This window comes from Myotis yumanensis, unplaced genomic scaffold (genome assembly GCF_028538775.1).
Source record: "Myotis yumanensis isolate MYYU_CA2020_CCGP unplaced genomic scaffold, mMyoYum1.0.hap1 SCAF_15, whole genome shotgun sequence".
In the NCBI taxonomy this organism is placed as follows: domain Eukaryota; kingdom Metazoa; phylum Chordata; class Mammalia; order Chiroptera; family Vespertilionidae; genus Myotis; species Myotis yumanensis.
In genome coordinates, this window is record NW_027223766.1 from 52,599,023 (window position 1) to 52,614,578 (window position 15,556).

Genomic DNA, 15,556 nt, shown 5'->3' on the forward strand with positions numbered 1-15,556 from the left:
ACATCAAAATAAAAAGCTTCTGCACAGCAAAAGAAACCATCAACAAAACAACAAGAAAACCCACCTCGTGGGAAAACATATTTGCCAACGTCATATCTGATAAGGGCTTAATCTCCAAAATTTATAGGGAACTCATACAACTTAACAAAAAGAAGATAAACAATCCAATCAAAAAATGGGCAAAGGATCTAAATAGACGCCTTTCAAAAGAGGACATTCAGAAAGCCAAGAGACATATGAAAACATGCTCAAAGTCACTAATCATCCGAGAGATGCAAATCAAAACAACAATGAGGTACCATCTCACACCTGTCAGAATGGCCATCATCAACAAATCAACAAACGACAAGTGCTGGAGAGGATGTGGAGAAAAAGGAACACTTGTGCACTGCTGGTGGGAATGCAGACTGGTGCAGCCACTATGGAAGGCAGTATGGAGGTTCCTCAAAAAATTGGAAATGGAACTCCCATTTGACCCTGTGATCCCACTTCTAGGAATATATCCCAAGAAACCAGAAACACCAATCAGAAAGGATATATGCACCCAGATGTTCATAGCAGCACAATTCACCATAGCTAAGATCTGGAAACAGCCTAAGTGCCCATCAGTAGATGAATGGATTAGAAAACCGTGGTACATCTACACGATGGAATACTATGCTGCTGTTAAAAAGAAGGAACTCCTACCATTTGCAACATCATGGATGGAACTGGAGAGCATTATGCTAAGTGAAACAAGCCAGTCAATGAAGGAAAAATACCACATAATCTCACTCATTCATGGATAATAAAGACCATTACAAACTTTTGAACAATAATAGATACAGAGGCAGAGCTGCCTCAAACTGATTGTCAAACTGCAGTGGGAAGGCCAGAGAGAGTTGGGGGGCAGGAGGGAGGGGAGTAAGAGATCAACCGAAGGACTTGTATGCATGCATATAAGCATAACTAATGGACATAAGACACTGGGGGGTAAGGGAGGGTAGGGGTTTGTCAAGGGCAGGGGGGAAAAAAGGACACTTATGTAATACCCTTTGTAATACTTTAAGCGAAAAATAAAAATAAATAAATAAATAAATAAATAAATAAAAAAAAGAGAAAGGCTGCCTCCTCCGGGCGCCCCAGTGCAAGTCGGAACCCAGGCCAGGCTCGGGGCAGTGAGCGGGCCACACCTGCACAGCGCCGACCACACACTCACACACTCACGCACGCGCGTGCACACACACACACGCACACACACGCATACGGCAGTGGCGATATCAACATGACTGCTACTGCATGGGATGCATGCGGGGGACCCCCACGCACTCCCAACTGCCTGAGGCCCTGTCTGCTTCTTGGATGAGGCCCTGAGACCCAGGGCATCTCAGCAGCCTGGGGTGAGGGCCAGGCCTGAGGGGAGGGGGCAGGGTGACCGCCAGGTGGAACTGCACACGCAGGGGCTCTGGAACAAAGGACATGCAGCAGACAGTTACCTGGTGGCCGGCAGAGTGCTGACTCGCGTGAAGAACACTGATGGCTCCACCTCCACGCGCAGCCCCAGGGATAGGTCCCTGTAGTAGCCTTCCACGTGGCCTGGGCCTCCGGAGTACTTGAAGTTCAGGATCGCTTCCAGGACCTGCAAACATGTAAAACATGGAGTCAGTCCTTGCGAAGCAGCTCGTTCCTGCAGGAGGCGGCTTCGCATGGGTGAGGCTGGGATGCACGGGGTAAGGCCATCACTCCCACTGCGCGGCCCTGGGCAGCGTGTCTCCTGTGGTCACGCTTAGAACAAGGTGAATAAGGTGTGGTCCTTGGTCTGAAACGCTGAGGGAATGAACGGGGGAGTAAATGAGCTGATAGACAAATGGAGCCAGCCCTCGCCCAGCGTGCACAGCGGCTTCCTCCCTGCAGGCACGCGGGCAAGAAAGCCAACAGATTCCCAGCGCTGGCCTTGCATAGCCCGACCTGGCGAGCAGCAGGCTGCCACATTAGCTCTGTTGGTTGGTTGCTTTTTTAGGGTAAAATTAAACGCCCCCGCCAGGGAGTGAGGTAGCAGACATCCCTGGGAGCTGGGAGACAGATACTGTCAAGTACCACTGAACAAAGAAGGAATCGTCTGTTTCTATTTTCTTGGAATTGGAGGTTTCTTTGCTCTGTCGAGAACCAGGAAAAGATGTAATTATAGAAAGATAACTGTCTAATTTGTGAAAATCAAGTACAGAAAAGGTCTGTGGAATCACTGAGTCTCGCTGTCTTTCTTCCTTGATTGAAGAGAAAGCCTCCTGGCTGCCTAGACCACCGAGCGGGTTGGAAGGCAGGAGACCGGATGTTCAAGTGTCTCAGCGACAATGTCACGGAAGCAACGCGTCCTCTGCCAAGACACGGCCCCTCGGAGCATGGCGCAGTCCTGACTTTGAGAACAGACTGTCACAACCAGCAGTCATGGGCAAGGCACTAGAGGACAGTATTACTCATTTCTGGGCACTCAGTGATTGTGCGAACTAAAATGAGAGGCCTTTTCAGTAGCTACCTTCCACTGAGTGCCTACTACGTGCCAAATTCTCTGCCAAATGACCCATGCACATGAACCCTACCGTTCTTAAATACGTTTTTATTGATTTTTAGAGAGAGCGGAGGGAGAGGAAGAGAAACATCAATGAGAGAGAAACATCATCGATCAGCTGCCTCCTGCACGCCCCCTACAGGGGATCGAACTTGCAACCCAGGCATGTGCCAGGAATCTAACCGTGACCTCTTGGTTCATGGGTCGATGTTCCACCGCTGAGCCACGCTGGCCGGGCAACTCTAACTCCTTAAGAGCTCTGCAGGGAACTCCTGTTTTCACAAACAAGGCTCAGAGTAGTCGGGTGACTGGCCCGGAAGCAGCACACCCAGGACATGAACACAGAGCCGTATGGCCATACAGCCTGCGCTCTTGCCATTTATGCAAATTACTCAGAATAGCATTTGTTCACCCATCCAATCATTCACTCACCAACCCTAGAGGGGTGTCAGCCCCGTGATAGAGGATGGTAGAAGACTCGGTACCACCCTGAGGGGCTGAGTCTACTCAAAGACACAGGCCCAGAGACAGCAAAGATAAATGGTGGTCGTGACAGGGAAGGGCAGGCTACACGAGGACAGAGAGCAGCCAGCATGGCATGTGCCTGAGGGACAGGGCCTGGGTAGGGAGGGACAGCACCTTTCAGGAAAGCAGGGTCAGGCTCTGATCAGATTGAAAATGGACACATAATGGAGAAACATCAGGTCACTGAAACCTCATTTTTTAAGACGTCAATGGAAGTGGCAATCCTCTGAGTTAGGCGAATCCAGGGGCACAGAGCGAGACTGGTTACCAAGATCACAAAGGAAGAAGAGAACGGCCTCTCGGGGCAGATACCGCCCACGTCAGCAGAATGACAAAGGAATGACGCACACAATTCAGTGCCAATAGATTCACCTGCTTAGATAAGTGGACGCGCTACCAAACGGGCCTCGAGGAGACAGACCCGGGGGAGTCTCCCGGCGACTGAACCGCGGATGCACCGGAGAACGGCCTCCTCAAAGCTCTGACGCCTCCAGCTGACTCCATCAACCCTTCCTGCTGACGACAGCACCAACTTCACGCAGACACCTTCAGAAATGGAGGGAGGGAGGGCAGGTCTGCATCCCTTTGATGAGGCCAGTGTGGCCCAAGTAGCCAGTCAGACGGAGAGTGTCCATGGGGAAACCACAGGCCTGTGTGCCTGGTGAATTTAGAGTAAAAACCCTAACAAAATACTACTGAGTCAGACGCAGTGATGTAACGATGGGCAATACTGCAGGACAGGTAAGTCCCACCCCGCATCTCACCGCTAACCCTGGGGCCGGTGCTCACGGGAGCCCCACACGCAGGTGTGGAGAGAAGAAAGCCCGAATCCAGTCGTAGAACCCGGGAGCTGTAAGGCCCCATCCAACGTGAAGTCTGTGACAGTGGGTCTGCCTCTGATCAGTCCTGACCCCCTCCCTCCCACTGCTGCACCCTCATTCAGTCCCCCAGGCGTCCCGGCCACAGAGCTTGCAGTCTGATCACAGCCAATGGCACTGCACGCTGCCCTGACAGGCGTGGGCCACACGGCCTGTTACTCGGGGCGGGAAACACGGAGTTTATTGCCTCAAAGGATTGAGATGTGATCACGGCTTTACTCGAGAGACATGAGAACCAGAGAGGCGGCCGTCCCATTGGAGACACATTCGCCGCGCAACAGTGCACCCTCCACAAGGAAGACCTCACGGACGAGCTGAATTGGCATCCAAGAGCCAGGCTCTGGCCTCAAGTTCAAGGTGGCACCGCCTACCCTCTAACACCAAAACAACAACTATATACAGAAACGCTGTCTCTGAGAACGCCCTAAGGACCAGCGGACTTCCTACAGCTACGGAATAAAGAAGCCACCGTGAGAAGAGCAGGAGGGATGCACCCCGCCCCGTCCCTGGGCGGTGACCCACAGTGGGACCCACAGTGGGAGGATCTCACAACCGCAGGGACGCCCCAAAGTGAGAGGGGTCTGAGCCCAGCCTGGGGACCTGCACTGGGAAGAGGAGCCCCCATAGCATCGGGCTTTGGAAGCGAGCGGGGCTCACGTCTGGGCGAGCCAAGGGCTGAGGGACCCCAGGCTGCACTCTTGCTGGGTCCCAGCACGGAGGCAGCAGTTTGCAAAGCACCTGGGTCCCACGTGAAGGTGACGCACTGACGACTCTCAGGGTGTGCGCTGGAGGGACAGGAGTCTGTGGGACTTTCCCCTGAGTCAGAGTGTTGGCGGGTGCCTCCCCCGTCTTGAACCTGGTTGGTCTGAGGCTGGCGGACGCCCCTCTGACACTCTCCACAACTTTGCTAACAAAGTTAGCACACCACCAGTGTGTCCACAGAAGCCGTGGCCCTGCCACCGCAGGAGGCCACATAAATCCCCCAGGAACCCCTCTGAGCACAAGGACTAGGGCATGGCGTTCTGTGGAGGCACCTTCCTGTGAGGAAACCTGTGCCCTGCATGATCCCCCCAGGACTGTTTCAATATCGTTTAAAGGCCAAGCTTTAAAAGTCATGAAAAATGTACATGAAAAGGGGAAAGGCCCTGGCAGGGCACCCTCCCCCGGACCCGCTGTACGTGTGTGACTCTGGCTGCGACGGGCTGTGTGGTGTTGACTTCTCCGTGTTGGGGCTGCCTGAGATCCTGGCGTTTCCCCGAGGACCCGCCCAGGCTAGCACCCCCCAGAGGGGCTCCTGCCTGCCACACCCAGTGGGTGGCTTCAGCGTGGCTGGGCCTCAAAGTGAGCCACAGCGCAGGCCTGCCCAGCATACCAGTGAGCCTGCAGTGGCTGTGGCCAGGCCTCCAGCCAGCGGGCCAGAGGCAGCCTCACCACCAGTGTGTCCACAGAAGCCGTGGCCCTGCCACCGCAGGAGGCCACATAAATCCCCCAGGAACCCCTCTGAGCACAAGGACTAGGGCATGGCGTTCTGTGGAGGCACCGACTCCCAGGATGTCACCTTGGCCACTGGCTCAGTTGAGATTAAAAAACAAAAACACCCTGTGGCTTGGATTTGTAATTTGCCCAACTAATCCCAATGCCTGGCAGTGACAGATCCAATCCCACATCTGCCCAAGTCCGCAGTCCTGCTGATGGATGCCACGGCGCCCCGTACAAGCAGGCAGCGTGACCCGTGGGCGTGTCCGGCCCCCTCTGGCGGTCCCTCCAGGCATGGCGCGCCGGGCACTCACTCACAGCCTGGCGCACTGCCCGGTAGAGGAGCCCAGCACACGCCTCCCGAATCGATGAACGAGAGGAAGAAACAGCTCCAGCGCGGGCAGGAGGCTCCTGAGGATGTGGCTTCCAGGCCTCCAGGAGAATAAATCTCCATCATAAACGGAACCTCCCGGCCTGGCAGATGCTGCTGATTTTATTCCACGTGCAGCTGTAACAGAACATTCCCTCTCGTGTGCTAAATATGCATTTCTAATTACGCTCACCTACGCCGTATTCCCTCTGAAGACTGAGAACAGCTACACAATATAATTACAGAGAGCAGCACTCTATAGCAGAGGTAAGCTAGGGTTAGCGAGCAGACAATAAGTCATGGAGAGCAACCATCAGCATCGCAAACAAGAACACGCAGCACCAGGGCACAGAACTTCACCCACGTGGCACCAGGCCCTGACTCCTGGCCTCTGGTCACCAGCACAGGTGGGCAGGAAAGAAAGGAGGGGAGGAGTTCATCCCCTCCACCCCCACCCCCACCCCAATCAGACAGCAGCCCTGCCCCCAGCTCCGCTGGGAGCTGACAGGGAGGGTTACCTGCTGTAGGGCGGCCGTGAGCATGGAAGGAGGAGACGAGGGCCTGGGTTTAACCAGCATCAGTGCCCTGTGTCCACGTGGCAGCCTTGGCTTCCTAACAAAGACGGAGGCGGCGCTCGGCCAGGGGAAAGGAAGCAGCAGAGCCGGGGAGGAAGGCGGCCGCCTGGCTGAACCCCAGGTCGCCTGGGCCCCCACTCGCTCCATTCACCAGGCATTTGCTCCAGGGCCAGGTTATTCTGTTTAACCAAGAAAAATGGAAAGCAGTGACCGCCAAGACTGCAACTAGAACTTGGTTCATATGCTAGTAGTGTCGACTTTCCACAGATGGGCTGTCCTCCTCAGAAGAATGACAGCATTTTAAAAGGAAGGAACAGAAATTGGGAGATTATTTTTAAATAAAACAAGGGGCTGGAGCTAGACCGGAGAACGGGGAGCGCCGGGCCCACCTCCCAGAGCGGCCATGGCCACGACGCCGTGGGTGGCACTGGTGTCAGCCTTTGCTTTTCTAAGCACATCACACACAGGAAGCTCGTGGCCAACGAGGCAGCACACAGGGCACGTCCGTCCCATCCCTGCCATGCTGCCCTCCTCGGTTTTAGAAGACTCCTGGGTCAGCCCTTAATGAGCTGAGATTGAAATCATCGGCGAGGAGGGAAAATTCATTTCCTCTCCCTGGTCACCTCGCAGAGTCTTTAATATCTAAGGTTCAGGGGTGGGGATGGCACTGGGATGTCACTGGAGACGAGTTCCCATAGGCCTGCCCGCTAAACATTCATGGGCTCAGTGTCAGCTCAGTACCTGTGAGACTGCACACCCACGTACAAGCCTCCTTGAATCTCCTCCCTCTCTCCTCTTCCTGTGTCAGCTGCCTCCCCTCTGTAAGCCATTCCCGGACTCTCCATTCATTCATTCACTTGCTCACTCATTCATTCATTCATTCATTTGCTCACGTGTTCATTCATCCATTCACTCAATCATTCATTCATTCGCTCATTCATTCACTCACTCCGCCTCTCAGGCTCACTAGACACCTCCAGCCCTGGGCCTGTCCTGAAGTTTTGCAAACATTTACCCTGGAGTTGCCTATTGTGCGCACACACGTGTGGGACCGTCAGCCTATCGGAGCTCCTGTGAACCAGAGTTGCAGCAGCTTCATCTCCACGTCCTCAGGCCGCGCTCGGCGCTTGGTGCTCAAGCAGCCGCCGGGGAAAGCAGGAAGGGCGCCCTGGAGAAATGAGGGTACGCCTTTGAGAAAGAAACGGGCTTCACAGGGATGAGCGAGGAGGGGTGGCTTTGCAGGCAAGAGGAACAACATGTGTGAAGGCACGTGCCCTGTGCCCCCTTTCTGCTGCTGGGGGCCCCTGACGTCACAGGTTCCACCGGGAGGGAACCATGCAAACCATGGTGGGCCTGTCAGACACTGCGATCACTGCACATCCAGGGAGAGGCTCCTGAGCAAGTGCCCAAGGGATGGAAACTTATATTTGGAGGAGACGCTCACTGTGAACTAAAGTTTCACTGTCAAAGAATTGCCATCATTAACAGTCCTCACCCAAAAGAACAATCCAAGCTCAGCCGGCCTCCAAATGAAACGGGGCCGGCGGGTAACACAAGGAAGGGTGAGCACCTGTATCATGAAATTCTTCAGTCAAATAGTCCATTTGTTGCCAAAACCGGTTTGGCTCAGTGGATAGAGCGTCGGCCTGCGGACTGAAGGGTCCCAGGTTCGATTCCGGTCAAGGGCATGTACCTGGGTTTCGGGCACATCCCCGGTAGGAGATGTGCAGGAGGCAGCTGATCGATGTTTCTCTCTCATCGATGTTTCTAACTCTCTATCTCTCTCCCTTCCTCTCTGTAAAAAATCAATAAAATATACTTTAAAAAAAAAAAAAATAGTCCATTTGTATTTGCAGGTGGCAAGCGCGGCCTAATTCGCTTACCGCTAACAGCGCTGCTTCGGATACTTGTTCAGTCCTCACGCGTGACGATGCTTCGCTTGGCTCCACATACAGCTCTGCCTAATAGATAGGACTAACCACCCGAATCAGCATGAGCCTTTCGGCGTCAATGTGAGTGTCACTATGTAATCGGTGTCGCTCCATTAACTAATGCACCTTGACTCTCCCTCGCATCCACAATACACTGAGGGTAAAAAAAACATGAGGAGGAGAACACGATTTAAAATAATGTTGAAAAAATGACTTTCTGAAAGGCACCACCGACTGGCCACATGGGGTCCAGGCAAACAGAGCAGGCCTTCCAGCCCCGCTTGGGGCACAGCGCCACCTGCAAAGGAAGGGCACCTGCCGCTGCCCCCCCCCCGCCCCCCCACCCCCGACGCCGCTGCCCACACACACCCACCCGAAGCCACGGCGTCGCAGAACTTCTAGAGAACATCAGCATGAGAGCAATTCAGTGAAATGTGAAGAGCAGAAGTCCACTGATTCTGCGGTTCTACCACCACCCAGGGCCGTGTAGGTGCAGAAAGCTCTGGAGCCAGGGTCAGGCCTTGGGGCCCAGGTTCAATGCCCACAGAACCGGCACGTTAACCACTTACAGCCTCAGGCAGTTCCTCTAAGAGGCAAAGATAGTGTGGCCCCAGATGGCAGGGGTGGGCAGGGCGGTGGGCCTGGGTGAGCGCCAGCCTCTGCAAAGGGCTCTGGAATGGCCACCACGTTCCTCTGGGCCAGGCCCCCACGCACACTCACAAATGGATGCAGCCTCAGTGAACCCAGGGAGCTTGCATGCTCACACCTCCCAGCGACCGCAATGAGGCCAGGAAGCAAAACAAAACACTTATTAGCAAGAAAGAAAATTGTCTCCATTCACAGAGGACCCGAGCACCAAAAACATGACATGTCGATACAAACCTAAAAAACCTAAGAGCGAGGTATGTGCACTGAAAACTGCAAAGTCCTGAGGAGACAGATCACAGGCCTAAACAAACGGAAGGTATGTTTCGTGTTTATGGAAAGATGTCAGTTTCCCCCAAATGTATGTGTAGCGAGTCCGGTCAGAATTCCCGCAGGATATCGTGGTTGATTCTGAAATTAACATGGACAGCAAAGGGACCAGAAGAGCAAAACACTTCTGAGAAGGGAGAAGTGGGAAGACTCACACCCTGACTCCCAGACTTACTCTAAGGCTGCTCCAAGGATGGGCGGTGCTGGTGAAAGAGACACAGGAATCAATACAACAGAACCAGACCCCACACATGGCCGGCTGCTTTCCAACAGAATTGCACATGCAATTCAATGGAGGAAGGAAAGTCTTTAGCAAATGTTTCTGGAACAACTGGAGACCTGAATACCAAAAGTAAATAAATCCTCAACTCCTACCTTGTACCATCAGGAAAATAAAATCAAAATAAACCATGGTCCTGCCCAACTGGCGTGGCTCAGGGGTTGAGTGTTGACCTATGAACCAGGAGGTCATGGTTCGTTCCCAGTCAAGGGCACATGCCTGGGTTGCAGACTCCATTCCCAGTGGGGGGGGGGGGGGGGGGGGGGGGGTGCAGGAGGCAGTCGATCAATGATTCTCTCTCATCTTTGATGTTTCTCTCTCTTCTTTCCTCTCTCAAATCAATAAAAACATTTTTTAAAGAAACAAGGCACTCGATGGCGAGCATTCGGTGGTGTCCAGCACAGGTCCTCAATCGCTTCCGGGTAACAGCGCCCGCACTGTGGAGACCTAAACACACCAGGCCACGTTCCTCCCCCTCCGACTCAGAGCTGCTAAGATTCACAGGCCCACAGAGCCCGGCCAGGTGCCTCCAGCGCCTCAGCCGGAGCTCCACTCGCCACGTGCCATGTGTATATTGACCCCAACGCCCGACAGCATTTCCGTACAGCGTGTAAGAGCTCAAGGTGCCTCACAACCTTTCTCCCCTGAGGTCCTCCCATCGGTGCCGTGGGAAAGGTACTGGGACAGACCCATGCACCCACTGTCAGGAATCCTAGACACTTCTTGGCCACTAGCAGGAAAGCCACCTCCTCCAGGAAGGCACCTGCTGGCTCGGCAGGCACGACTGGCAGTTACTCAGAGAAGGCAACTCCCTATGCCCTCGCCAGGTTACCATCAAGATGAACTGCCCCTGCCATCTGTTCCCAGTTGCCCCTGCGGCTGACAGATGTTGGCCTCCCCCACACAGGCCACCTGTCGCTGCTTCTACCTGCCCCTCACCCTCACCACCCGCCTCTACCTCTCTAGCTACTCACTTCCCCACCCCCAAGTCCCTGCACCATTCTCAGTGTTCACTCCACCAGTCACGGGGGCAGGGGACAGGATCCAGGTGCTCAGCAGTGCCTCTGACCATCGCAGGGGCATCCCCCCACACCTGAAAGATGGCCACACAGGTGTTCAGGTCACTGCTCTATCGTAGTGAAAGCAGGTCTCTGTGTAAGTGTGAAATGGCCCACTAAAATACCTTAAACTGGGAGGGTAACACACCCGTGATGAGACTGGAGTAGAGGCTGCTCCTCCTCACCCGTCTGCACCTCCATCCTCAACACGGAACGCGCCCAGAGGAGGAAGGAGACGTGCATTCCACACCTGGCACCGGGGATTTAGCAAGTGTCCGGCGAGAACTCGGCCTCTCCCGGGGGCCACAGGCCCAGCCTTCTCTAGCCCAGAGGTGGCCTCAGAACAAGCTGGGCCAGGTGGAACGGGAGGGACTTGTGACAAGGGAGGGATGTTGTCAGCCAGGGCAAGGACGGGCTTTAACATTCCTGGCTCACTTCTTCCTTCCCTGAAATCTGAGCTGCTGTCCAGCCCACACAAAAGCCACAGGTCCCTGTGGTCAGCCCCACAGAAGCCACGCCTTCGTGACTGGGCCAGCGGCCGTCTCTCTAAGAATTTAAAGGAAGAAGCGTCTGAAGCAGGACGCTGGCAGCGGGGTCTCCAGGGCTGGCAGGTGTTCCGGGGAGCGCGGGTTCCTCCAGGCAGAGCGAGCCCCTGGCAGCCAGCTCCCCACGGAATGAGGCCCCGGAGGGCAGGGTGGAGGAGCATTCTGACGGCAGACATGGAGAGAGAGGAAAGCATCACCGCTTCTTCGTATCCTAATGCATTTTAACAACCTAATTGACATTAAGATGGTGACAGAGACACAAGAAAAGGGGGAGGAGTTAAGGGTGACAAACTACTAAACTTGCAGATACTGTTTGACTCCCCAGCCTTTGACACTGTTATTCACTTCCCGTTTCTCCAGCCTGCCCCTCAAATTCATTTTTCTGCTAGAAATGAAGCTTCTGCAAAAGACTGAGGAATGCCCTCTTTTCTTCTTCGGTTAAACGAAAGGAGAAGTGGTCTGATTTGGTGGGAGAGCGTGTGCCTACGGGACAGGGCACAGTCACACATGTTTCGGCGGAGTCCACGCTGGTTGGAGGAAACCACGATGGAAATGTCCGCTGCTGGAGGGTGCGGGGGGACAGACGTCCCCACACGGCCGGCGATGCAGGGCGGGCACGGCCTCTCTGGAACGCCATTTGACAGCTGGTCTAACAAGGGACTTAAAAAACGAAGCCATGCTACCTCTGGAACCCTGTGCTGAGAGTCTAACCTGGAATCCAACCTGTGGAGAAGCTATTTCGAATGGTCTGGTGACATAGGATAGTGGAATGTCATTTAACCATTAAATTATGTTGACGCTAATGTGACCTGAAGTGGGAAGATGCCTCTGGACTAACGCTGAGTTAGGAGGCAGGGGGCAGGCACGTGGGGACTGGGAAATGGAATCACTCCGGACACGGGCTCGCGTCCCGCCTCCCACTGGCCAGCCGTGCGGCCTTGGCCAAGCCTGTCCAGCTGAGCCTCAGATCCCACGGGTGTACCCAGGGGAACCACCCTGAGAGATGTTCAAATCAAGAGCCTAGGACAGTGAGCTCGGCGTGTCAGCATTTTGAAAAACCCTAAGTTAACTCTGGTGCCGTGTCACATATGGAAATTTTTTGATATTTGCAACCATAGTAAAACAAAGACTTATATTTTTGATATTTATTTTATATATTTACATGCCATTTAACAAAGAAAAATCAACCAAAAAAATGAGTTCACGTGTCACCTCTGGCACGCGTGTCATAGGTTCGCCATCACTGCCCTAGGATCTGGACTGAGCGACAGAGTTAGGACTGGAAAGCGAGACAGACAGCGGGCTCAGCCCTGCACCTGCGCTTCGTAAACCTGCACCTCCTGCACCTGCACCGCCAGCACTGGCCTAGGCAACATCTATCATGCCGGCACTCCGTCATAGGGCCGCTCTAAAGCGTGCTTAGGAAAGAGAATAAATACGCTAATGAGTCTGGGCACGGAACACGGGGTTCTTTCTTCCCACATTTTTTTCATTTTCAACATTTTCTATAGTAAACATGTTACACTATTATAACGAAAGTAAATCTCTATAAATGTAAAATTGTCCACTCAAAATCCTAATGGATAAGGCAATAAAAATATTATTAGTATCGTTCCTTTCCATTCGTCACCCGTTTGGATGGGAACCCAACAGTTTTTAATCCACTTAATGGCTACTCCGGGGGTGAGCGTGCTGAGCGCGTTTCTTTTCTGTTTAAGACCCTGCGGTGGGCCCATGGGACCGCATCCAGCGCTGCATGATGCGTGGCCTACGCACCTGGCCCCGCCTGCCATCCCAAAGGCCAGCGCAGAGCCGGAAAGTGAGGGCGCCCGACTGCCATCCCGAAGGCCAGCGCAGAGCTGGGAAGTGCGGCCGATGGGCAGGCAGGGCTGGACAGTGGAGGGCGCAGTGGGGACCAGTGTGCGGGAGCTGTGCCTGGTTCTGGACAAGATGACGGTCTCCCTGAGGGCCTGGTCTGGCTGACGCCTCAGAGCACAGAGACAGCCTGCCCTGCCCTGGCCCGCCAACCCCGAGGGATGAGGTGCCGGGCAGGTGCTGAGCTGTCACCATTCTTGTTGTACAGGCAGGAAACCAGCACCTGGAGAGGTTTAACCTTGGCCGAGATGGCAGGGCTGGGGCCGGGCAGCTGGTCCCTGAAGGCTGTGCTCTCAGCCGCTCCACTGCACTAGCTGTGTGTGTGCCTGACCCACAGCCAGTCCCTATGACACAGAGACGCTGGGCCACACACACACACACACACACACACACACACACACACAGGGCGAGCCGTGTTCCCTCCCAACACCTCTGCCAACCTCCTGGCCCAGGACTCCTAGAAGGCGCTCCCCCTCCCCCACCCAACTCTAATGCTTGCTGAGGCTGCCTCAGGGGTGCTGGGCCCACACGCCCGCCCCAAGTTGGGCAGCATCGGCTGTGACTTTCACACCTCAGGTTCTCTCCGCATGGCTTGGCAGAAAGGATGCCACTATATATGTATATGTATATATATATATATATATATATACACACACATACTTTTTTTTAAGACTTGAAACCCACTAGACTCTACTAAAAATCATAAATTTCAACTTTTTCTATCCTTACCATCCTGATCAAATCTCTTTAAATACAAACCCTGCCTTCTTCTCCATGCGGAAGGGAGGTCTGATAAAATGAGGGTCACCGACAACCCTGGCATGGCCACACCGCTGCGCTGTGGCTCACACAGCCGAGCACCCAGGGCCCCATCTCCCGGCTCCCGGTGGGGAGCGTGCAGCTGCTGATGTCGTCAGCTGGCCACCTGCTGTCTCCCAGCAAACGCCCTGCTCTGCTGGCCACCTGGACAGGACGGGGACCAGCTGCTGACGGGGGCGCCTGCCGAGGTCGCTGCCCCCACCTTGGAGAGTGGGTGCGGGCGACGGTGCTGGGTGATCATGCGCGCCTTGCACTCTCCACGTGGGAGCCGCAGCCTCTCCATCAATGAACCGTGTTTCATCCTCTGACATGTTGTTAAAAATAAACACCCCTCCTTCCCAGCGCTGCCAGGCTGCCTCCCAGGCCGCTGCGTGGCAGGCACGACGGGCACCTGGCCTGGCTGCGGCTCGCAGAGGCTCGGCTGGGACACAAACTGAGGGAAGGTGGTCAGGCTGACACCCAGGCCTAGCAGGCGGTCAGACCTCCCAAACTTCCTATGACTCAGGGAACAGCCACATGACAAGCATACACTTCCCCAAGCCCTGCCCTCCCAAAGCCCCCCCACCCCCCAGCCAGCAGCCAGTGGTCCTTCTAGAGCACAGCCAGGCCATACAATTCCCTGGCTCGCTCCTGGGATGTCCCACCACACCCCTGCCCCCCAACCCTCTGCCTGCAGACAAACGCTCAGGAGCAGACTCGGCTCCCAGTGTCCGGGCACTTGACCACACAGCTCCTCAAGGTGCCAGGCTCCACCCACCCTGCACCGTCACTCTGGCATCCTTTCTGCTTGGAAAACTACCACTTACCCTCTAGGTCTTTCCCGGGCTGCCTCGTTCCCATTACCCAGACCTCGGAATAAAGGCCATCCTCTGGGGAGCTGGTCCCCAGCCAGGGGTGGACACTCCTTCCTGGGACTGTCCCTCTCAGAACTGGCCTTCCTCAGGCACTCACATCCATCCCGCACCTTCTGCGCAGCAGGACACAGACCCTCAGAAGACGGGCTCTGTTTGTGTCCCTCACAACTCCACCCCAAGTCCCTGCGAACCTGACACACCGCCAGCCGTGGGCTCCACCCCTTCCTTCTGCACCGACCTCTCCATACCAGGAGCTGAGAAATGCCGGCCCAGAGCCCTTGAGGCCAGATGTCTCCCAGAACCCAGCGTCCTCAGATCTCGGAAATGCGATGGGCCACGGGCCCCAGGCTAGCAGCCCCTGCAGCTGCCGCTCAGGTCTGCAGTGACACGTACACACACTGAACACAGTGACGTGAGGACGTTTAGTGGCCTCTTGCCCATCGTGGCGGGTTTCACCTCCAACCAGGCTGCACACTCCATAAAGAGAAAAGCCCTTCTCCCGCAGGTGGGGCTCAGCGATTGAGCATCAACCTAGGAACCAAGAGGTCACAGATTCGATTCCCCACAAGCCTGGGTTGTAAGCTCAATCCCCAGCAGGGGGCGTGCAGGAGGCAGCTAATTGATGATATTTCTCTCTTATCGATGTTCTCTCTCTCTCCCCTCTCCCTTCCTCTCTCTAAAAAAACAATAAAAACATTTTTTTAAAGAGAGAGAAAGAGAAGCGCTTCTCTGGGGAGATGCTGGAATGGCAGGCAGGAAAGGCAGTGGGTCTCAGGAGCTGCCTTCCCGCCTGTTGCTTCCTGAGGCCCTAGAGGCAGGGTCCCGCCTCCTCCCCAGAGCCATGCGGAGC

The 15,556-nt window shown here is 54.9% G+C and overlaps 1 protein-coding gene across 3 annotated transcripts in view; it reads right to left on the reverse strand.

Annotated features, from left to right (window-relative positions):
• The window catches only part of TRAPPC9 (trafficking protein particle complex subunit 9), a 162,836-nt gene that overhangs the window by 59,208 nt on the left and 88,072 nt on the right, over nucleotides 1–15,556 (reverse strand). For all 3 annotated transcript variants that reach the window (XM_070392421.1, XM_070392420.1, XM_070392422.1), the window contains one exon: nucleotides 1,476–1,618. In XM_070392421.1, the coding sequence (XP_070248522.1) occupies nucleotides 1,476–1,618 (143 nt within the window). The remainder of the gene's footprint in view (nucleotides 1–1,475; nucleotides 1,619–15,556) is intronic.